The sequence below is a fragment of the Aquila chrysaetos genome, chromosome 10 (genome assembly GCF_900496995.4).
Source record: "Aquila chrysaetos chrysaetos chromosome 10, bAquChr1.4, whole genome shotgun sequence".
NCBI lineage: Eukaryota > Metazoa > Chordata > Aves > Accipitriformes > Accipitridae > Aquila > Aquila chrysaetos.
Window position 1 is genome coordinate 600,856 of NC_044013.1, and position 23,537 is coordinate 624,392.

Sequence of the window (23,537 nt, forward strand, 5' to 3'; positions counted from 1 at the left end):
CCCGGCGCGGCGGGGGTGAGGCGGGGGGCGAGCCGCCGAGTGCTGCTCCCTGGCGCTCGGAGCCCGCTCCAGCGCCCGCCCGCCGCGCCGGCGAACATGAGCGATCATGGCCGCCTTCGGGCTCCTCAGCTATGAGCACAGACCGCTCAAGCGGCCGCGCCTGGGGCCGCCCGACGTCTACCCGCAGGACCCGCGCCAGAAGGAGGTGAGACCGCGCCGCGCACCGCGGCGCCGGGGCCCTGCCGCCGGCCCCCCCACCCCGCCGCCCGTGGCTGGGCCGCCGCCCTCGCCTCCCGGCCCGGCGCCTCCCCCGAAACTTTTGAGCGGCGCCGGGCGGCCGCGGAGCCGCCCGCTGACTTGCATTTTCTGCGGCGAGGCGGGGGGGCGGCGGTCCCGCTCCCCGCCACCTCTACCTCGGCCTCGGCGCCCGCCCCGCGGCCCGGCCGGCAGCCGGGCTCGCCCTTGCGCGGTCGGCCGTGAGGGCGGAGGGGCCGGGCCACCTGCCCGGAGGGGCCCGGGGCCCGCGAGGGGCACCCCCGGCCCGCCCGGAGGGCGAGCGTGGGCCTGCCGGGCTGCCCACCCGTGCTTGTGACCCGGCAGCGGGGACCCGCGGTCGGAGGAGCGAAAGGGCCGGAGGGTTCCGGAGGTCGGGAGACGCGTCCGACCGAAATCGCGGGGCAGGGGCGAGCGGGGCTGCAGCTCGTGCTCTTGCGTCAGGCTGCGGTTGTCCCGCTCCCGGGTGCCGTGACCGAACCGGCGGGGACCCGCCGTCGGTCGGTGCCGGCGGCGAGCGTGTAGTTCGGGCGGGCGCTGTGACACGGCTGGCGCGCCCGGCGAGGCCGTGGGGTCGGTCGTGGGCTCTCCCTGGCCCGGCTTCCCGGTCTCGCTTCTGGGCCGCCCACCGGCCCTGCAGAGGTTGGGGGGAAGAAGCCTCCGGTTGGGTTTTGCGACTGGGACGTCTCCCAGCAAAGTCAACGGGTCTCCCTGAGGTTTGCCACGCGTGCTGGGTTGTGACTCGTGCACGAAGCTGTGCGCGCCAGGTACCGCTGCCCCTCGTGTGGTTGGTCTGGGACGTCCTCTTCTTCTGGGGTTCCTGGCCGTCTTCGTCCCGGTGAATTCGGCACTCGTAGAAGTCGTCGGTCCGACGCGTCTAGAGGAGGAACTCCAGCTAAATGGAGCGAGTACGGCAGGGCAGCCACGCAGCGTTCTTCGTGCTTTGCTCTCTTCCCGGTCTGTTGTTTTCTTGTGAGGCTTCCGGAAAGGACGCTAATTCAGGGTAATTTGTTAGCTGTGTATGAGTGTTATCATCTGCTCCACATAAGCTGGCGAGCGTTCGTCAGAGAGCAACTGTTGGTCAGCGCTGGTGGAGAGGGGCTTGGACAATACGTGATAAAAGATGCGTATTCAAGTCCCTTCCTAATCCTTTGAGACATGCCTCAATTTTTTGACCTCTAGCATCTTTCTGTCTTTTCACCCTTATGCCGCTACTCATCATACTTACAAACTTGGTGATTACGGTAACTAGAAGTAATTCTCCAACGTGTATTTTTTATGTGTGATTGTGACCAGGCTTGCAGAACTGCATCTGAACTCAGCTATGACAATGTATGGAGATGAATTTTTAGCTCTGGACTGTTGCATATTTTTAGTCAGGTGGTGGATTGATTCTTGCAGACACATTTATAAATATGCAGCCGGTTACAATAAGAATGGAAGTGGCAAGTGCCCAGATGGTTAATATTTAAAATATGTTACATGGGTGCATTAGTAAGTAGAAGATAACTGCAACAGGCTCATTGTTATTTGCCATAATGTAATTGATTGAAATGTGGCTTGGGGAAAGTCTTCATTCCACGTGTGTATGGGCAGCATTAGCGTGTGTTGCACGGGGCGTTTACAGGACAGTCAGTCCTGTGTCCTTCCAGCCTTTGGGTTGGTGAAGTCTGTCTGTCCTTTGAAAAAGGAGACAAAAGCGGAGTTACAGGTCCTAGCAGAGGTGGGAATGGGCTGTCTGGTGATGTTGGTGTTGCCAACTGTTGCCCTGTGCCTTTCTAAATTCCCTCTCTGCTAGGAGCTAGCACCTCCAGGGAGCCTGGGCTCTCATGCTGCAGAGCCTGTTCCCCTGAGCACCAGGTGGAAATCTGCATCCTTCGCAGAGTCCCCTGGTGAAAAGCTTGGAGTAAGGCTTCACCCCTGAGCATTGGCATGTGCCCTGTGTGCCAAATGCTCTCTGCAGAAATAAGGGGGTGACAGAAGGGAAGTCTTCAAATTGCGCAGCACATAGCTTCTGCTTGAATGCAGTTACCTGCTGGGGCTGCTTTTAACACCTGATACTGCTCTAAAAGAGAAAGATTAGGAGGAATTGGCTTTCCTTGTCTTTCTGTAATATGTTTTCTTTGGACATTGGACACTGCTTTGCACATACTTTCTCTGTTGTCATGGTTTAACCGCAGCCAGCGACTAAGCACCATGCAGCTGCTCAACTCACTCCCCCCACCCAGTGAGAGGGGGGAGAGAATAGGGAAAAAAAAAAAAGTAAAACTCCTGGGTTGAGGTCAAGAGTTTGATAGAACAGGAAGGAAGAAAATAATAATGATAATAATAAAATGACAATAATAATAATAATAATAATAATAATAATAAAAGGATTGGAATATACAAACCAAGTGATGCACAATGCAATTGCTCACCACTCGCTGACCGATGCCCAGTCAGTTCCCGAGCAGCGATTGCCCCCAGGCCAACTTCCCCCAGTTTATATACTGGGCAAGACTTAACATGGTATGGAATATCCCTTTGGCCAGTTTGGGTCAGCTGCTCTGGCTGTCCCCCCTCCCAACTTCTCATGCCCCTCCAGCCTTCTTGCTGGCTGGGCATCAGAAGCTGAAAAATCCTTGACTTCAGACTAAACATTACTCAGCCACAACTGAAAACATCAGTGTTATCAACGTTCTTCTCATACTAAATCCAGAATGTAACAGTATACCAGCTACTAGAAAGAAAATTAACTCTCTCCCAGCTGAAACCAGGATGCTGTATAATCAGCAATCCCTGCTGCTGATTGCGGGGCAAAAGGTAGGTTTGGAAACATGCCTGGGCAGGAGCATCTGAAGGCAGGTGTTAGAATCAGCTTTTTTTCTAACACTTCCTGTGCTGTAAATTGTTAAGGTCTTCCTAAGATGGATAAACTATAATGCAAATTGTGCTTATTACAAGCCAAAGATATTACCACCATATCATCAGGGCCAGATCCTGATGATTTTACTCATGAGTAATGCTTTTAACTTCAGTTGAATTCAGTTTCAAAGCACAAAAAAGCACAATCAACATCATTTTATGCTGAGAAATACCCTTCAGACTGCAGGAATTTCATTGCCTTCTCCACACATAGTGCACAGGGTTTGACCCTTCCAAGGCTCAATTCTCCAACGTCTAAAATTGCCAGTAGCCCAGACCACCTTCTCACTGGTAGGATGGGTAAAGCAGTTGAAATTTCTGCCAGAGAGGCGTCTCCAGTGTTGTCCTCTTTATGCCAGTTGGGAGTCTTTCCTGGGCCCTCTCAGTGTCTGTTTATAACAGTACATCATCTTCCTAGTCTCTGGCGAAACTTGCTTTTCCCTGTGGTTGGCTGTTGGGTATGGCTAATCCTTGCTTGTGACTTCTGAGCCATTGATTTGGAGTGGAAAAGCTCCTCTAAATATCATTATTCCTCTCTTCATCATGAAATATAGCTTGTTTAGTAATCTATAACTGGCACAGTGTTTTATACTGTCTCTTTTAGGGAGTTACTTTTTGATCTCGTCATTCCAACCAAGCCCAACATTCGGTAGCGTAAGCTGAGCATGAGTGGAAGGTTTATGCTGCAGCAGCTGCACCACAGGTTGAAATCCTGGACCTTCCTGCTGAGGGTCTGGGTTGCTCCAAGCTGCTGAAAGTGGGTGCCCTGTTGTAATAGAGAGACACGAAGCAAAAGATGGAGCATGTGGGAGGATCTAAAAGTAATGACTGGTTAAAAAGATCCATTTTGCTGCTTTTGTGAGTTTAATAGGGACTTCTTTTAAAATTATCTTCTGAAGGAAGTTTTTGAGGTCAGGGAGAAAAAGGATGTCTTTCAAAAATTCCTTGGTTTTGACTGTCAGATAGTGCCGGTATAGCTCTCTACACTGTTTGCTCAGCTCAGATGTCAGAATAAACTGGCCAGTTCCTAGTTTTTCCAAAACCTTTATACGTCATTAGCTTTCTGCTTTTCCTCTTACTGGCTTGGTGCTGCAGTAAGCAAGTGTTACTGCAGTAATAAGGAAGCAGGAGGATGCTTAAGTTGAAAGAGCTCATTCCTATTAATTAAAAGCAAATTAATATGGAATTACACAGTCCAGAACACCCAACAGTAGTGCCTCAATGCTTGATCTGAACAGTTGGTTCATTCGTTCTTGGTCCAGTTTGGGTGCCCTGACTGCAGCTGGCTGGGTAAGTGCTACCGGTGGCCTCCTCTGAACACGCGTTGCCGGTCACAGCTGCGATGGAGTGAAGTAACGCACGCAGACTGAAGTTGGGGTCTGACTTCTGGCAGAGCTGACGCTGCTCAGCTCCTGTGAACATCGCTCTGAACTTGTCGGGCTTGCTTTCTGTAAAGATATCCATCTGTACGTGTTGTGTTCACAAACCGAGTAGTGCTGCAGATAACGTCGGTGGGTCTTGAATATCCCACACGAAACAATTAAAATTCTTTCTGAAACAAATTAACGCAATTTGGGCCTGAATGTTCATTTGGCTATTTAAAATTGCAAAAGGGTTTTAAGCCTTGATTTGGCTCACTTGGGGCCCTGCTTGACATTTTGAAAGGAAGCTTGACATCCCTGCAGGAGCCCAGAGGATCCAGCGTGTTGCGGCGCAGAGCGCATCACTTAGTGACAGCAGCGTGCGGTGCTGCTGTGCCTGTCATTAGGAGAGGGCTTGCAAATCAAGCCAAGCGAAAGCGGGCTTAACCCTGGTACCTTCAGTATTGTACAATATAGCTGTGCTGGTGTTCCTGCCTGTTTGTCCAGGGAGCTGTCCCCCTCTGCTAGGGGACAGCTGTGCTCTTAGAAAATGACCCTGAGCTGTTAATGGAGCTGGCGTGAGTGAGATGTAATGAGAGCTCCTCTGAACATCCATTTTATTGTTAATTTGTTTGTAAAGGTATCTCTGTGCATTGTGTTCACAGATGACATGTCTTCATTTCTAGTCGGTGTTTGGTTATGCAACTGCACTATGTTCCGTGTTTAAAATTTCTGAACTACTGCTGAAGGCAGGGAGAGATCTGAGCTAATGATCTGAGCCAGACAAAACCAAAACACTGATGTGTTTGTGTTGTCAGTCCATCCGCAGCTTGTTCCTACAGTAGTGGTAGATACAGCAGTACAACATACGGTTCTTAGTTATTTTCAGCATAATGATATCTATACAGCTTTTTTCAAAGGAGGAGAAGTCTAAAGATAACAGAACTGGGGTCAACTGTGGAAATGGCACTAACAGTAACATATATCTCCATCTGTTTGCCATTTACCTTTTATTTATTTGCTTATAATCTTTTTGATCACTTTCATCTCTGCCTTTATTTGTGTTTTCAAGGCTGTCTTGGGGATAGTGTGGGTGGAGGAGTGTTCCAGCACTTCTTGTTGATTTCATTTAAAATTCAGATGAGGCTGGCTAACTTCATAAACCCTAGAGAGCTTAGATTTCTTCTAAATACATTACTGTCTCCCGCGTTACTCCCAAACTTTGCGAAAATACTGAAAAGCAAAACGCATTGCAAAGCGTATGAGAATAAACCAAATGGAAGCTTCTGGGTCGCTGTTTTGGGGGAGACATGTTGTCCAAAACTAGTAATAAAATCTTCTAGTAAAATTATGACAATCTTAACTTTATTTTCTTCTATTTTATTTGCTTGGTTGCATGGCAGTCGCTCTTTGTTTTCATAGGTTTTCACAGTCATCTCAGGGACTGTTCCAATATCTCACCCACTACCAGTGGTCTGTGGACCACTTGAGCTTGTGTGGAGTACCTTTGGTGGCAAGTAACTGATTCACTGGGGGAGATCTGTGCCTCCTCTTCAGAGGGAGATGAAGAAAAACAAACAGGCCAAGTTCCCATTCATCTGGTGTAGGTAAACCTCAGTCTGACAGGCACGTGATCCCGAGTAAGTGAATAAACTGCACAGCCTCCATGGAAGAATATTAACTTTGGTGAAATTACAGAGCGAAGACAGGGAAGGGTAGGGCTCACTTGGAAGTTATATTCTGCATTTGTGAAGGCTCGGGTATGTGTTTGCCCCTCATGCTACTGACCCCGCTTCTGTCTGTTCTGCGTTCTTGCTGCGAATGGGATCCAGCTAAGCCTGCTTAAATACTGATAAGCAGCAAAATGAAGGTGTGTTGATAGTGTAGTAGGAGACTAGTAATACTTCCACTGCGAAAGTAACTCCAGAAGCAGTGGGTTTAGTTGCAACAGGGACGGATGTTCACTTGAAATTGTTTCTGTTAGAGGTGGTCTGTTTCTTATTTCAGCAGATATTCCCAAATGGTGGTTGTGGGGCCACCAACGTTTTAAACTTCAGCAAAACAATGATGCAAAAATGTTTTCGTGCTGGGGGAAGGGACACGTGGGGTCTGGGGGTGACGAGGGGTGTGCAGCAGCGTTCTGTTACGGAGCGATGCGGCTGGTTCCAGCGATCCCAGCTGGTGACTGGCACCGCTTTCGTGAGGAGGATTTAGGGCTGGGTGCTGGGGAGCACTCCAGGTTTTACAAAAGCTGCCGAGGCCTTGTTTCCCATGCCCCTTCTCAAGGGCAGCATTCCTCTTTCAGCAAAACAAGTGGCATCCTTATCACGTTACGGCCTTGAAGCCTGTGGTAAGGCAAACACTTAATGGGGACTGGAGCGTAGGGGTGGCATCGTGTTCCCCTTCGCTGAAATCCTGTGAAGGTGCAAAGTGCTTGGAGTGTTCAGGTGAATGCAGAGTCTGGCATGCTAGCAAATACATAAATTTTCTTTATAAAAACATGCTTCTCAGAATGGTGTGACTTCTTAAATTGTAATTTCATTTTTTTTCCCTTAAAACACTCTTTGCAGGATGAACTTACTGCAGTGAATGTAAAGCAAGGCTTCAGTAATCAACCTGCCTTCTCTGGAGATGAGCATGGATCTGCTAGAAATATTGTCATTAATGCCTCAAAGGTAAGACAGGGCTTTTCAGTCCGAGTATACTCACTGAAATGAACCAAGTTGGCAGCGGTTGTACTTCATTCTTGACTGCTTTGCTTTCTGGTTGGAAGTCTTTGTATCAAAGCTAATTACAGAACTAATACAAGAATGTGGAGCTGTGTTTCTGCTACCTACTGTTATCAGTCTTCAGAGGAAAACATGGATGCCAAGAACAAAACGTAACTAGCACACTTCATTGTAGAAGAGACATTAATTTTTGCTCCTTTTCTTTTGTTTGCTTCACGTACAAAGACAGTAGTGACTCCTTCCCTGGAAGTCCCTAGTATTTCCACATTTTTAGGTTGCTTTGGTCTTGTATCTGTTTCATCAGGCTGTTTTCTGCCAGGAGAAACTGGTCACCGTGGTCCAGGTCTCTTGGAAATATATTCTTGGATTGTTTAGTGGGATTTGGCTTAGCTCTCCTGTGGGGTTTTTTGAGAGTCGAAGTGTGAGATACAAAAGAGCAATAAAAATGACTAAAATATTAGTTACTATCCTCCAAATTGAAAATTATAGCTGTTTAGAAAAAAAATTCCCATATTTCTTTGAGGGATCTGTCCAGATTCACGCACTCTCTCTTTTTTTTTTTTCCTGTTGTGAAAGCAGGAAGAAACAGTTTTGAAGGAGAGTCTTATCAAGAAGCTTATAAAAATGTTTTCAGACAAAGTAATTTTCTGCTGTTTGACTTTTAAAATATATAACTTTTTATGGCTTATTGGAAAATGCGAATTTACTTATACAGTGATGCTCTTTTATTTTAGCAGAAGAAGAGATACAAGTAAATGACAGGGTTGCTGTTGTTGAAATGTTAAAGGTTTTCCTGTTACACTTTTCTGATTTTGTTTTCTAGAATTGTTACCTGCAGGCACTTTCTGTCTTATATTTTAATTATTCGTGTTTTGACTATTGAACCTAACTGTTTGAAAAGTAAAACAGAAATTCACAAGGAAGTGCTTATAGTTATTTGGAAGATTCAAGTGCAGAATTACCAAAATAAGTTCAGTATCTCCTAAAAGCTTTTTGTAGGTTTTAAAATTACCCAGCTATGAATATATTTATTAGAAAATCAAACATTCTTACTGACAGGCCTAAAAACTAACTTCTGTTATAGTAATTTTGAAAAGGAAATAAGCTTACATTGGAAGTAAAACCTCTACTGTTTGGTTTTTGGTTTTCTTTTTTTTTTTTTTTTTTTCCCTGCTGTTTTGGGATTGAAAATACTGGGGAAGCAAATCTTGCAAAGCTTTTCATTCTGGAGGTATCGAGTGGTAGTGGAGGTGTTTTGAATAGAATTCAGAACTCTTCCTAGCTTACCCGAATTTTTGAAGTTTTGCCTGCCGTAACTGTTGATGGAAAGACAATGCATGCAGTTCTTGTGACAGTGTAGTTTGTTCTAAATAGAAGTGAAAAGCGTTCATTTACGCACTTCATGCTATGGTGAAGTGTAGAAGGGGAGGAATGTTCCGAGAGACTCTTAGGATACACTAAATCGGGGCCTAAGTCTGAGACCCTCATCTGCTGGAGGGATGTGGCTCTGGGCATTTGTTCGCAGTGACCTGTCCGAAATGGCAGCTGCATCTCTGGTATCTCTGAGGCCTGGTCGTCTTTGGCTTGGTTTTGCTGACCTGCAGCTTCTACAGTGATGATGCAGAAGTGTTGCACAGATGCTTAACATCATGAATCCCCATCTCCTAGCTGTAGGGAATTAAAGTGTAATCTTATTAGGTTGATAGCCTGGGCTAGAGTGATGACTACATCTATTCAGATGGAAATCTATTGTGCATTAATGTACCATAGATGCTTACTTACTGGGTTGTCATATGTTTTGCTTTTTTCCCCACCAGATTGGCGCTTACTTTAGCAGCATATTAGCGGAAAAGCTAAAACTTAACACTTTCCAGGACACAGGAAAGAAGAAACCACAAGTAAATGCCAAAGACAACTACTGGCTGGTTACTGCTCGGTCCCAGAGTGCAATTCACAACTGGTTCACAGATTTAGCAGGAAGTAAACCACTGACTCTTTTAGCAAAAAAGGTATCCAAAAACTCCTTCCTCTATTTCTTGGATATTGGATTGGGCTGTGAGAATAGGACAGTCTATCTGAACGTGCTGGATGTGGAATGGTGCTGGAGGCAGCTGCTGCTGTGCAACGTGTTCGCCCTCTGCAAGTAGGGTACCTGGGCAAAGGGGAACTTCTGATCTAACTGGGGAAAAGTTCCTCTGAATGACTATATTTCAGCTCAGGCATGTTTATCTTATTGACAGCCAGATTCTTTGCCTGTACACTTCACTTCAAGGGTCTCTTTCTCAAGCAAAGGAACAGTTTACAGAAGTTCTTGTGTCTGGCAAGGAGATAAAAGGCTAGGAAGCCGATGCATTCTTAAAAGAACCTGCCTGTTAACTCCAACTCCTTTGCATGCTTTTCACATTTAAATTTGTATTTGTATTAACAATCTTCTTTAAATGGTCTTATTAGTTGCATTCTTGTTTAAGTTTCCAATTAAGGAGAAGAATTCTTGATGCTTTGTAGCAATCTTTGTGTAACTGGAAAAGGCAATTCTGAGCTATCTTTTTGGACACTGTGTGCTGTTAAGAACAGCAGTACGAGATAAATTTGAAGTGGTCATTAAAACTCATCCAAGGTGGTATCTAGAACGCAGTAGCAAAGGGGCTGTTGTTCATGCCTTTCTTTCCTGAAGCTCTGTGTACAAGCAGCTAATCTGACAGTATCTGGGAGTTATTCTGAGTATAAATTCAACTGAAATAGGAAATTCTTATTCCAAGACTATTGAGCATAAATGTATCAAAATAACAGAAGGTACATGTTTCAGCAGTTTTTGGTCTGTTGCTATGCAGTTGGTGAAGAATGTGTGCTGCTTTGCCACCAACAGAGCCACCAGAAAAACAAGAGCTTTGCTGTGGCAAGCACGCCACCACCTTGAAGTTTCCCCCTAACTTTCTGAGAGGTTAACTTTGTGACTAGAACTGCTAGAGAGTTTTCTTTTCATGATTTAAGCTTTTTTTTTTTTTTTAAATAACCAGATTTATAAACCTGCTGATAACAGTAAATAAGCATGTTAAGTACACTGAAACTGATTCTGTAGAGTCCCTAGACTGACTGCTGAAGAGCATTACAGCAAAGGGTCAGCGCTTTGTTTGCTGCTCTCTTCAGCATTGATGCACCTTTGTTCTCCAGGCACTCTGCTAGAAAGGTTGTGTATGCCTGAAGGAGTAATGAGGATTTTTTGGTAGGGGATAGTAAGCGTAGCATTTGTGCCTCCACTCCTTTCTGTCTCCACTGGGTATGAAATGTCTTGTTCTCATATATATTGCTTTAAAAATGCATTTTAAAATTATTCTACCTTTATGCAGAAAGGTGTAAGGATTGCTGTGACCAAATAGGGTGACTCTTTACCTGGAGGTCTTGTGGGACCAGCCCCATTGTGTGCGTGGCCAGTGCAGGCAGTATTAGCTGGCCAGGCTGTGTTTCCCTGGTGTGCTCTGGTTATTACGGACTCCTCTGAACCAGGGGCACCCATGAAACTGGCAGTGTCTGTGTAATTGAACCCTCACCCAAAACCTTGATGTATGTCCAAATATTTTCCAGAGGTTCTGAGCATCAGCTTGCAGGACTCTTTCTGCACCGTGGATGTCTTTGGCTGTGTCGAGAGGTTTGCTAGTGGCCCTGCAGGCATCTCTGAGTGGGAAAAGGATGCTCCAGATGAAACCTGGGGGAAGTGTGGGGCAGCATCTCTTTTTTTGTCAAGTCTCTCAGTTTCTGTGTATCTAGACAATGGGTGTTGTCAGTGTAGTGGGTTCCTAGGTTGGTGAAGAGGTCTCCCGCTCTCCAGGTAGCGCGGGGTTGAGCGGAGGAGGCCTGGGCTCACCTGCAGGTGCCAGCTGCTGTTTGGACTGTGTGCTATAACTTGCTTCCCGTTTCATTTCAGGTTCCTATTCTCAGTAAAAAAGAAGATGTTTTTGCTTACTTAGCAAAATACTCTGTGCCACTGTTGCGAGCAGCATGGCTGATCAAAATGACATGTGCCTACTACGCTGCTATTTCTGAAGCTAAAATCAAGAAACGCCAGGCCACTGACCCAAATATTGGTAAACATACATCTCTAATGTCTAAATGCGTAATAATAATAGCTGAAGGGGCCTGCTCCTCTTGTTCATGGCTTTTGTGTTACTAGGCGTCCAGAGAGGAATCTTTGTAGTGGGAAGGGGAATAAAAATTCTTTTAAATCAGTTTTGCTTAGAAATGTGTGTCAAAGAGTACAAAGAGCCATGCAGCATAAATACTGCCCTGTTGGCTGCTTCTCCTCCCAGCTGATTCCTCCCTAAATCTCCAGGCTCAGCATCTGAGGAGTTGACTGTGCTGCGTCTTCACCACGGGCACCGGTCTCTGTGGGGTTGCAGGAGTGGCAAAGGCTGCGCTAAGATAAATGTTACTGGGGACTGAATAGAACTGCTAATTTAGAAATGTGGAATGAAATGCGAATTTCAAAGCTTATTTAATAGAACATAGGTGGCAATGTATTTATTTTAAGTAATAACCTTAAATGACACCATCTGGCACCAAGCCAGCAGGTCAAGCGGTGAACACCTTTAAGGTGTTCACAGGTACTTTAACTATTATCAAGGTTGTAGTTTTACTCTCACAGTTTACATATGCTACCTACAGCTCTTCTGTCTGGAATAAATGTTTTCCTTCTTTGTCCTGAAAATAACTGTGCTCAGAACAGACAAATTTACTGCTGTTTAGCAGCATCTCTGGACTGCTGTGAGAAACGTCTACCTCTTTCTGCCAACTCGTTCTGTTGTTTCTTTCAAACTTTGCTTTGTGTTTGGTTTTTTTTTTTTTTAATTTTATTTTATTTGTACACTCACGATACACATTTTCACTTTGAGTTCCCAGTTAAAGCCCCAGAAGTATATTTTCAATTTTCTAACAAACATCCTAGGCTTGTTCTTTGGTGATAGTTCTAAAAATATTTTTAAAAACCAGTCTGATTTTTAGAGACAGAGAGCAAGGGGGCGGGCAACGTGTGTGGCTGGCAAGAAGGAAGAGAGACACCTGGCCAGATACCAGGTCAGGTTGGTGCCTCCATTGGTGTATGAACTCTGGGAGGCTGCCGTACTGGGGTTAGCTTCTCTGTAGTGAGGTCAGTGCTGTTTGGGTGGGAGATTAGCACAGCTCCCCACTCCTCCTTCCGACACGGGATGGGTTCAGGCTCTTTTGAGCTGAGTGTTTTGGCACTACCAAGTGGGGCTGCGTGACTCGCTCTTTCCTTCTCTCAGCTTCCTCTTCTGCCCTTTGCACCAAGGGATGCTGAAACAGCCCCTCTCTCCAACCTCTCGGGTTGTCTTCCCTGTTCTCTTGAATGACCTAAGTATTTTTGGGGGTAGACCCTAGCAGGAGGCTCGGAGCAGGCAGCGAGAGCAGGCTGATCGCTTTCCTCATCTGTCATGAGTAGCTGTGCTGGTGATAAGGGAGCATCTGTGGCTCCCCTCCCCTCCTTGGGAGACTGCAGTGGTGATGCTGGGCACCAAGACTGGGGCTGTTCCGTTGCTTGGGATGCGTACTCGTTAGGGTGTAGTTAAAACAAACACCTTCTTTCTTGGTCGTCTGGGAGTGGGGGAGAAAGGGGAGTAAGGAGGAGGTGAGAAAAGCTAAGGTTGTCTACTCCGTTGCGATAAATTGATCTAGACCTAGTTTGCTCTGGCTGTGAGTAGTAGGTCTTTAAAATAAAAGGAGTTGGTGCTTACTGGGAAGGCGCAAGGCAGTGGTGTGTGCTGGAGGGCAGGCGGGTACTCGTGCTCTGGCTCTGCTTCAGGCTGGTGCCGTGGTGGCACCCGCTTTGCCGCGAGGATGAACGAAGCCAGTGAGAGCGTCTGTGGGCTGAGGTGCCCGCGACTTTTAGCGGCGAGTACGCTGAGGTAGGTTACTGAAGATTACGTCCTCTGTCCAAATTCCCTGTTTTGCAAAGGTTGTTGAGAGCTTTCTGGGAAGAAGTTTGCTGTGGGTTACTGAGCAGCCTTTGACAGTTCCCAAAATGTTTTACGTCTGTGCCTCAGGTAACAGAAAGGCAGTTGTATTGTTTCTGACTCAGTGGCACAGAGATACTGGTATCTGCTTTGGGAAAATTATTCTTTCATACTGTCACATGAAATAGGCTTGAAGTAGTGAATTTGGAATTGTTTTTCCAAAAGCGAGTGAAAGTTTGAAGTAAATGTAGTTAAAACTGCTCTGTGAAAACACTAAAACCCACTAGCCTCATACAGAAGTTGCAGTGGATTTGGATAGAAAAGCATTCAACATATAGTCTGTATATGTTGACAGAACTGCCACCTACAAATACAAAGGGAAAAAAAAGAATGAATGTGTTAGCTGAAGTCTGAGGTGGGTAGTAAACAGCAAAAATAGTTGTGTTTGAGAGTGGTGGTTCCTGTAACTCTGACAGTAAACAGGCTTAGGTTGTCAAAGCAACTGCATTATGTATTCATAAAAGAGTGTGCTCTTCTAAAATATGCTGCATGCTGATTAAATACAGCTCTGTCAGATGTTTGTCTCTGAGATATTAACAAATATCCTTGGTTGTTCCAGTTACTGTTAAGAGAATGCCTTCCTTAAAATTCCTCTTTTCCCAAAGCTTATGTGTATGACCAAGCAAGTTTACTTTTGTTCACTAATTTCTCCAAGTTAGACTAAATACAGAATCACTGCTGAAGCAGAGAGAGAAGCTGATAATTTTTTAGTAGGTTTGTGTATTTGTTGAACAGCGCCTACTGACTTATCTAGGACAAAGGAATGATAATCAGTCTTACTTGCAGACCTCTGCAGTGTGCTGGTCACTCTGACCTAAGAAACTGCTCCTGAGCTTTTGCATTCTCGTCAGAATAAAAATCTGGAGGAGTTGTCTGTTTCAGAGTGGTTATAGAAAGAACAGTTTTGTATCCCGTTGCTTGTGCAAAGTCCCACTGAATTTTATGTTGGATATATTTGGAGGGGGAAGGAAGAGGGGAATAAAGGTCCAGATGGAAGGAAGTAATGAAGTATATTTATTTTGCGTATTTCAAAGCTGTTTTGTGGCTGAATGCTGAAATCTGATGAAAGAGACAGGTGATTCCCTAAAGGCATACCTTGTGTCAGTGCTTTTTACGTCATGCTAAGCTAGCAGGCTACTTGCACACTTGACAGCATCTGTGCTTTGAGACCAACGCACAGGACAGGCACGTAAGAAGCCCATTAATTTGCAATACGTGCTGCAACTGGGGGTTAATGTTTTGGAGGAGTATTTTTGATGACAAGGGCAATATAAGTTTGTTTCAATTGTCACTGTGAAATAAACCTTTTATCACCTGAAGTGTTCTAATTGTAAACATATTTTGTAGAATGGACTCAAATTATAACCAGATACCTTCGAGAGCAGCTGGCAAAGGTTGCGGAGTTTTATCATGCGACTTCCAGCCAAGGCAACAGCTCTGTAGTGATGCCTCAAGAGATGGAACAAGCCCTGAAGCAGTGGGAATATAATGAAAAATTGTCATTTTATATGTTTCAGGTAATACTTTAAGAAGTGCATGGATTTTTTTTTTTTTTTAAGGTTACCGTTCTTGGAAAGTTCCATTTTAGAACTTAGTGGTAGCTTTTGTCGTGAGACTTGCATAAATTGTAAATGCTAATTTATTTTAAAGATTTGCTAGCTGAAAAAGCTTTGATTTGCTGAGTGTGCTTGATTGCGATTGCAGCAATGTACTCAATTATTCTCTCTTCTGTATTATCCCATCTTTTAAGGGCGTTTTTAATGAATGTGGATCAGGCTGAGGCCACCGTGGCACATGAAGCCTTAGGCGTTGGAGGGGTGGCCTGGCTGTTCAGTTCCACATGGTTCTAGCCCAGAATAACTCTCTGGTTGTTTCTACCCAAGGATAGAAATAGCAGAAGGGTTGCCAGGAGGGAGTCTATGTGTCAGCAGTAAATCAGGCAGCCTGCTGAATGTGAACTGCAGGCTTCATTGGTGCTGTATGCAATTGCTTCCCTGTCCCTAGGGCTGCCGTGATGGTGCCTCGTTCCTGCACGTGTAGTGGTGGTTGAGAGTCGTGGTAGCTCTGTGCTACCAGAAATGAAATAAAACTTGTAATTACACACCTGCTTGTTTAGTGGTCCCAGTTAATATGTGATGTGTTATTTTAAATCCTTTAAGGAAGGAATGCTCGAGAGACATGAGTATTTGACATGGATACTAGATGTTTTGGAAAAAATCAGACCCACTGATGATGATCTTCTTAAGCTGTTGTTGCCGCTAATGTTGCAGGTACATGTATGTTTTAAAGCCCAAATCAATATAGGTGTATGTCATGGTTTAACCCCAGCCAGCAACTAAGCATCACGCAGCCACTCACTCGCTCCCCCCCCAACCCACTGGGTTGGGGGAGAAGATCGGAAAAAAAGTAAAACTCGTGGGTTGAGATAAGAACAGTTTAATAGAACAGAAAAGAGGAAACTAATAATGTTAATAACACTAATAAAATCACAATAGTAATAATAAAAGAATTGGAATATACAAACCAAGTGATGCACAATGCAATTGCTCACCACTCGCTGACCGATGCCCAGTCAGTTCCCGAGCAGCGATTCCCCCCAGGCCAACTCCCCCCAGTTTATATACTGGGCATGACTTAACATGGTATGGAATATCCCTTTGGCCAGTTTGGGTCAGCTGCTCTGGCTGTCCCTGCTCCCAACTTCTCATGCCCCTCCAGCCTTCTCACTGGCTGGGCATGAGAAGCTGAAAAATCCTTGACTTCAGACTAAACATTACTCAGCCACAACTGAAAACATCAGTGTTATCAACATTCTTCTCATACCAACCTCAAAACATAGCACTATACCAGCTACTAGGAAGACAATTAACTGTCTCCCAGCTGAAACAAGGACAGTGTGATTCATACATGTTAAACAATTTTAATACTTGCGGTGGTAAAATCTATACAAACATTTTTACTTAGGACATTTAGGGAAATATATTGCACATTTGGAATTCATAAACACCTTCAAAATGTTCATGCTTTATAATCCTTAGCTTGCATTGGTAGAATGATTCTGTTACTGTAGCTGGTCCTGGAGGGCAGATGAAGTTTTTAGGAGACAGAAGTATAGATTTGCATTTGAGCTGCTCTTTCGTTTTTTAACTTCTGGAGTCTTAAATACTGGGGTAATCCCTTCTAGTTTGTGCATGTTCAATGTTAGATTGTTAAAGAAAATGAATACATGGAGTACACTGTGTAGTAAACTGTGCATTTTTTTTTTTTTAATTTCAGTATTCGGAAGAGTTTGTTCAGTCAGCTTACCTATCCCGCCGCCTTGCTTATTTTTGTGCCAGACGCCTATCTTTATTGCTAAGCGATGGTCCCAGCCTTGTAGCTGCACACTCTCCTCATGTGATGATGGGACCAAGTAACCCTCCTCTGGCAGCCCCCAGCCCGAGTGCCCCCGGCCCCGTGGTGAGCCCGGTACAGCTGGCCTGCTCAGATTTCCTCTCCTGCCCTCAACACCGTCCACTGGTGTATGGACTCAGTTGTATGCTGCAGGTAGGCCAGCCTTCTGTTGCTCTTTGTTTTCTAGGCTATAACCCTTCAGTTTACGGGAAAACAGAGTGGGTTTTGGGCATGAGAAGGTGCGCTGGTTGTGGTTTGAAACGTGCCTGTGTCCGTTAAAGGGTGAGGGCTGAGCGGGTCTGGGGGGAGCGGGAGGACGGGTTCTCCACAGCGGCTGAGGCGCGATGGCGGAACCACCTGGAGAAGCTTGTGCTGTCCGTGCGTCTGTCCGCATCCCTGCTGCCAGGGATGGCCAAGCCTTTCCTCTGTGACGGAGTGTTTCTGGTTGCAGTAATGCTCTGCGCGTCTCGTCACGTTCTCATCACCAGCGAACCTGCGGGTTCTGCCAGACCCCGTCCGTCCGCTGAGCGCGGCTGGACAGAAGACAGCACCATACTGACTCCTGCAAGCTCTAACCTTTGAGGATTTCCTTGCTTCTTCCAGCTTCCAAGTCACCGGTGCTTGGTGCCACTGCGGGCTGCTTCGTTTTGGTTTTGCAGAATTACGAGCAGTTTATATTGCCTTATCAACTTCCACAGTTTTTGAAACTGTGGAACACAAGAGACTGTTCACTTGCGCTTGTTGCTCGGCAATAGCAGGATTGTCAAGAGAGTAATTATTTTCTAAAAAAGGACTTGTATGATGAGCTGTGGTTGGTTGCCTTCCTGAGCGCTGACCTGGTGAGACTTCCTCAAACCCTCCTGCCGTTGTCTGTTCGGTTGTCTGTCTTTGGGGGTTGCACAGAGATGCCCTCGTGGTGGTGGTACCAGGAGGATGCTGATGCTCACAGGATCACAAAATCACAGAATGGGTGAGGTTGGCAGGGACCTCTTCAGGTGGTGTTGTCTACCCCCATCCCGTCCCCACTGCCTCCCCAGGCAGGGTCAGCCGGAGCAGGTTCCCCAGGTCCACGTCCAGCTGCATTTTTAATGTCTCCACCACCTCTCTGGGCAACCTGTTCCAGTGCCGGACCACCCCTGCAGTAAAAGAGCACTTTCTTGCGGTACGCAGCTCCCTCCCCGAGGGCTGCTGCTTTCTCGTAGTCGTCGCAGTGCGGGAAGCCCAGAGCCCGGAGGCAGCCGGGCTGTACTCTGGGCGGTGCTGTCTGAGGGAGGAAGGTGGGAGAGTATCCGCATCCCTCTCTGCTGAGGGTGCGAGAGTCAGGAGGTGAGATCCCGTCTGGCTCTCAGCGTGCCATGACTTTTTTCCTCCTGAACATGGATCTGTCCTGGGAATGTCAGCGTTTGTCTCCATCCCGGGCTGCTGGGGTGTGCTTGTGTGCTCTGGCAGCTTTACAGCTTGTCTCTATGTGCTGGTTTTAGCAACACAGCTGGTAATTTTTCTGCTCTTCCCGTACTGTTTGGGTTGTGTATGTGTGTGTGTTTTCTCTGCTCTTTTTTCTGCCCCTTTTTCTTGTGCTACCAAGCGGGTCCAGAAGACAGCCTGGATTCAGACAAGCTCTCCATCTTTTCAGAGGAGCCTTGCTCTAGGCAACGTTTTTGCTAAGGTGCTGCTTTGTAATCCAGATCTGGAATGGGAGAGCTTCCCAAGAAGTAAACCAGCAGTCTCAAAAATAAACATCTATAAGATGAATCAACGTCTGTAATTTTAGATGGTATTTAAGGTCTGACCCTAAAACACCAAAGCATTCTGCTTTTGCGCTGTACAATACCAAGTGCTACAGGGTAATAGGTACCTGCTGGCAAGCTGGTGTAAAATGACTGTTTTGAAGCGTGTCAATGCAAAATCTTTCTTTTGAAGTAAGTCTTAAGTTCATGGTGCATTTCAATGACTTTTTTGTGCTTTAAAATCTTGACAGAAGAGTTGATTTTAATTAACTTCTTACATTTTAATTTTTCACATGTAGCTTCTTTCTGTAAGTTGAATACCAAAATGAATTCTTTTTTCTAAAGCCCATTCACGTTTCATAGAAAGGATCTGACTGAAAGGAACTTTTGGTGATGTTCTTTGACAGCGTTATGAAAGCAATACAAATGGGAATCGAACGTCTATATATTTAAATAATTTTTTTAATAATGAAGGAGGAAAATAATACAGTAGTTGAATTTCCTCAAATGGATGTTTTAAAGTAATTGTGTCTAGGCCTGTCTTTTTGTTTCTTTCACTGTAGTATAGACTAAAAGTGATTCTAGTCTCATGGACTCTCTTATTGTTGGTATTGTCTATCAAATGTGTTTAGAAAAAGAAATTACTTCTGTTTTGTACTATTGCTTGCAGACTGTAACTCTTTGTTGCCCAAGTGCCTTGGTGTGGAATTATTCCACAAATGAAAATAAGAACGTTAATCCAGGCTCACCTCTGGATTTACTTCAAGTTGCTCCATCTAGTTTACCTATGCCAGGTGGAAATTCAGCATTTAATCAGCAGGTAAGCTTTTTTCATTGTCAGATTATTAAGGTCTGGTTTATATCCCAAATAATGATTTGTCATCATTAGGACTACAGCCAAGTTTAGATATTTCTGTAGGTCTAGTTTCAAGACTAGTGTTGTGCTAGTTTTTGATGACCTTACTTTGTACTTCATTCAGGTACTGATTTTGTGAAAATACCAGGAATTTTATTTACATTCAGATGTTTTCTGTTGTTAAACTGAAATTACTTTAAGATGTAAAATGGCAAATAAGAGGAAAGTTGGCGTACCATATTGTGAGATGTATTCAGACTATTCAGACACGCTGAAAGTTATCTTTTGCTGGGTTGAATGTGAGAAAAGACGTTTTATTGTACAAGATGATTTGTAACAGGCAAAAACATTTGAACAGAATGTACTTCAGTTTGTTGTTCCCAAATGTAGGGAGTGTTGTGGAACACCATAGGGCACCTTGCTCCTGCTGAGAAAGCTGTCACAAGTTTGAAATGAAAATTGAGACTTCCCACCACTAGCTAATTAGCATCTTTTTTTTTTTTTCACAGGTTCGGGCAAAGATTTATGAAGTAGAACAGCAGATAAAACAAAGAGGTCGTGCCGTGGAGGTGCGGTGGTCTTTTGACAAGTGCCAAGAATCAACTGCAGGTAAGACAACTCGGAATGAAACGAATGTTGGGAGCTTTAGGGTTTACATCTGTTCTTCTTTGAGTGTAATCTTGTTGCATCATGATTAATTCCAGTAATAGATTTGACAGATGGATGTAATGCCATGTCTTCCTGTGTAAACGTTTTTTTCTCTTTTTTTTTTTTTTTTTTTTCCTCCCCCTCCTCTCTAACTCCCATCTCTAGGGGTGACCATCAGCCGAGTTTTGCACACCTTAGAAGTGTTGGATCGGCATTGTTTTGACAGATCAGATTCCAGCAATTCAATGGAGACACTTTATCATAAGATTTTCTGGGCAAATCAGAATAAAGATAACCAAGAGGTAATGGCTACATTCTCCTCTCACTTCATAATCTGTAGACAATGGATTTTATTTTTACATATGAGACTTGTGTGTATGTGTATATTTGATACAAAAGCTTTGTGTTTTCTTGCTGTATTTTTTCTTTACTACTTGACATTTGGTTTATTAGGAGAAAACAGCTTTTGCTGTTGTAACTGAATTCTTCAGTTCTACGTACAGTAAACCTCATTTAGGAGAAATGATCTATCAAGGTTTTGTGGTTTGTTTTTTGGCTGCTGCCAAGTAATATTCCGGATTATTGTCTGATAACAACTTTTATATCTATTGTAGAAAGTAGTAAATTAATAGGTTAAGAACTATAGTAAAATAATCTAAAACTACATCCTCTTATGTTTTTTGATATTTTTACCTGTGCTCCTAGAACCATTTTCAGAGATCATAAAAATCTTTAACGTTTGACTTTTTTTTTGTGCGCAGTGCAGGTGATAATGTCACTGGGTCTATGTATAATGTCAAACTCTTGAATTTCCTTGGAAAATGTTTGGGGAAAAGAAGTAGTAGACAGCTTTAATAATACATTGTTGAAGGAAAATTTTAAAGTGGAAAATACTAGTGAATCTGTCATAGCTGCTCATGTTAATGTTGTAAAAACTTTTATGCAAAATGGCTTGGTTTTTTTGAATGTGCCTGTGTTTGGTTCATGACTATATGTTCTCAGTGGTTGAAGGTCATAATTCAAGACCCTCTATTGCACAGAAATACTGTGTAATAATTGTCAATCAGCATTTTAATGACTTTGCCATAAACAAGCAGAATATATTGTTGGGGGGATAACATCTCTAGAGGTATTTCCAGAGAGATATACGTGCCAACAAACTCTGTATGTGAAGCTCAGAACCGGTAGGTGAGAGTGAAATGCTTGCCAGTGTTGTCTTTGTATTGCAAATACACTATTATGGTAATGAGAGAGAAATAGAGGAAGGAGAACTGTTATAGCAGGCAGATGAAGTTGTTAAAAGTTCTTAACCCTAATGCTTGGATGAAATCAGGAGTTTAACACACAAATATTTTTGTATTTTTAAAATGGGTAGGGTGTGATATGCTTTATCGTTTGAGTGTTGGCTTTTTGTTTTCACCTGCTTTTAGGGGCAGATGATGTGGTTCCATGCTGTTGCCATTCTGCATTTGTATTTGTATCTTTTTTTTCCTTCTCCCTGTCTGTACTCCAAAAAGTTTTTCTGACTTCCAGCTACAGTTGTGCTAACAAACCGTTTCTTTGTGTTTCAAAAGGCAGTGTTGGTAGGGAGGCTTTTGAAAATAAGGTAATTATTCGGTTCTTATTGTAGGTTGTCTGCTATTACTGCCTTTGTTTTATGGTACTTTCATGACTTGAGGTTGGGTTGCCTTGAAAACATGCCTGTTTTGGCCCCTAAACAGCTCTCTTGAAGATGTGCTCCCCAGTTCTGGGTATCAGACATTTTTATGAAGGTTTGTCTAGTTAATTTGCAGGGCTACCTATCTTGTATTGGCATAACATTTTACTCTGAGATGAAGAATGCCGAGTAGGAATAAAGCGTTAACATATGTAAGTGACGGTGCGCCTATGTTTGCACAGTACTCACAGGAGACTGTAGGCAGAGCAGAAGCAAAGAAGATGCTGACTTGTTTCTGAGAAAAGGAAACTTTGAAAGTTTCAGTCTTACCTTACTGGGTCTGGAGCTGATGTGAAATTAAACTTTTAAATTATCTGCAGCTTCTTAACCTCCTCTGGAGTTTTCAAGACTGTTAGTTGTGGCTTGGCTCGAGCTTAACTTTTGGCAGCTAGGCAAGAGGTTTCCCTGGGATGCCGAATGCCCGGTTGATGGTACTTGTGCATTTTGAGGTTTGAACTTCCACAGTTACACTCGAGTTACCGGTGTAGTGTTTAGCTGCCTACCTCCCTGCCCCGCGCCCCGGAGAAGGGCTGCGGAGCCGCTAGACGGCCGCTGGATGTCGGCGCCTTCCCGCAGTGACTGCGCGTCGGCTCCGGCGCTGCCAGGTTCAGCGCGCAAGGGTGTTGCCACATGCAATGCCATTTGTCCTTTTTTATCTCCGTTTCCTTCCCCCTTAATGAACTTAGGCTGTTTTTTCGTGGTGGAAAAGGCTGTAAGTTACGAGGTTGTGTATGCTCTGTTTTCAGCTGGCAGCGCGTGGAAGCCTGTCAGGACTTTTATTTTGTAAAGATGTCCATCACTAGGATGTCTGCCTGCTGACGTAGTTATTTAAAGCAAAATGTACTTTGAAGGACAGCTATCTACTACCCCCGTTTTGACGTGAGCCCGACTGGAACATGTTTGGATCCTATTTCCTGTCCATTTTTCCTGCTGGACTGCAAAACGTTGTCATGAAGACTGCAAATGATGCCAGTGCAAGTAGGTATGAGAGCGGTGCTCCAAAGCACTTGGCGCGTGCTGGAGCGGAAGGAAGGTGGCTCCTGCTAAAAAGTACTTAGGTTCTGAGAGAGACCGCAAATGGGTAAATGTGCTCAGGATGCTGCTTTTATACACACTATTGAACTTTAATATGTAACTCATGACTTCCAAGTGTCAGAGCCAAAGTAAGACTTGGGGGAAGGGGCTGGAATGAGGGAGGGCAGGCGGGTGTAGACAGGTTAGCTGGAAGGCCAGGTGCCCTGGGCCCTGCGGGGAGAAGAGCTGCTTTTCATCCCACAGGGAGATGCAGAGGAATGGTGCTGAAGGCTGGGATCTGGTGGCATTGGCAACAGAACGTGAGAGAGCAAAACGGAGAAAAATCTGGAGTGAGGGGCTGAGCTGTGGCCACACATTGAGTTTGAGTAGGATGTACAGGGCAGATGGATGGCAGGCATTGAACAGAGCTCAGATTCTGAGCATCATGGTGCGTATGACAGAGGTGGCACACTTGAAGCTGCGTGAGAAAATGTGATATTAAATCCACGTTTTGACCAAATGAACAAACCCTCCATCCTTGACCTCGAGAGAGGCCACGGAAGTGGGAGGAGAATGCAGTGCTTCTCCGGTGACTTGGAGAAGACTTAGCATGGAGGAGCACTGATTGCATTATTAAATGCTGCATTATTAAGCAGACTTAAACAGGAGATAGGAATTGCATTGCAGTTTCTCGCCGACTGTCCCTGTGTTTTAAGAGTGATGGTCCCTGTGTAATCCCATAGAAATAGCTTCGTCTGAGCCTTAATCATGGATCACAGCCTGGGTGCTCTTGTGTGGTAGGTGTCCTTACAGGCACGGGGCTTCCGTCAGGCTTTGTGTGCAACCCAGAAAGGGGCACTTACTACATCTGTCAGATGCTCTTTATCTTGCA

At 44.8% G+C, this 23,537-nt stretch overlaps 1 protein-coding gene across 7 annotated transcripts in view; it reads left to right on the plus strand.

The window, feature by feature from the left end:
- Window positions 1-23,537, plus strand: part of MED12L (mediator complex subunit 12L) — a 156,217-nt gene continuing 132,680 nt past the window's right edge. For all 7 annotated transcript variants that reach the window (XM_030027741.2, XM_030027743.2, XM_030027745.2 and 4 more), the window contains exons 1-10: window positions 1-205; window positions 7,109-7,213; window positions 9,085-9,276; window positions 11,190-11,349; window positions 14,638-14,807; window positions 15,450-15,560; window positions 16,567-16,836; window positions 19,081-19,230; window positions 19,776-19,875; window positions 20,080-20,216. In XM_030027741.2, coding sequence (XP_029883601.1) covers window positions 107-205; window positions 7,109-7,213; window positions 9,085-9,276; window positions 11,190-11,349; window positions 14,638-14,807; window positions 15,450-15,560; window positions 16,567-16,836; window positions 19,081-19,230; window positions 19,776-19,875; window positions 20,080-20,216 — 1,494 coding nt within the window. In that variant the 5' untranslated portion in view covers window positions 1-106. The remainder of the gene's footprint in view (window positions 206-7,108; window positions 7,214-9,084; window positions 9,277-11,189; window positions 11,350-14,637; window positions 14,808-15,449; window positions 15,561-16,566; window positions 16,837-19,080; window positions 19,231-19,775; window positions 19,876-20,079; window positions 20,217-23,537) is intronic.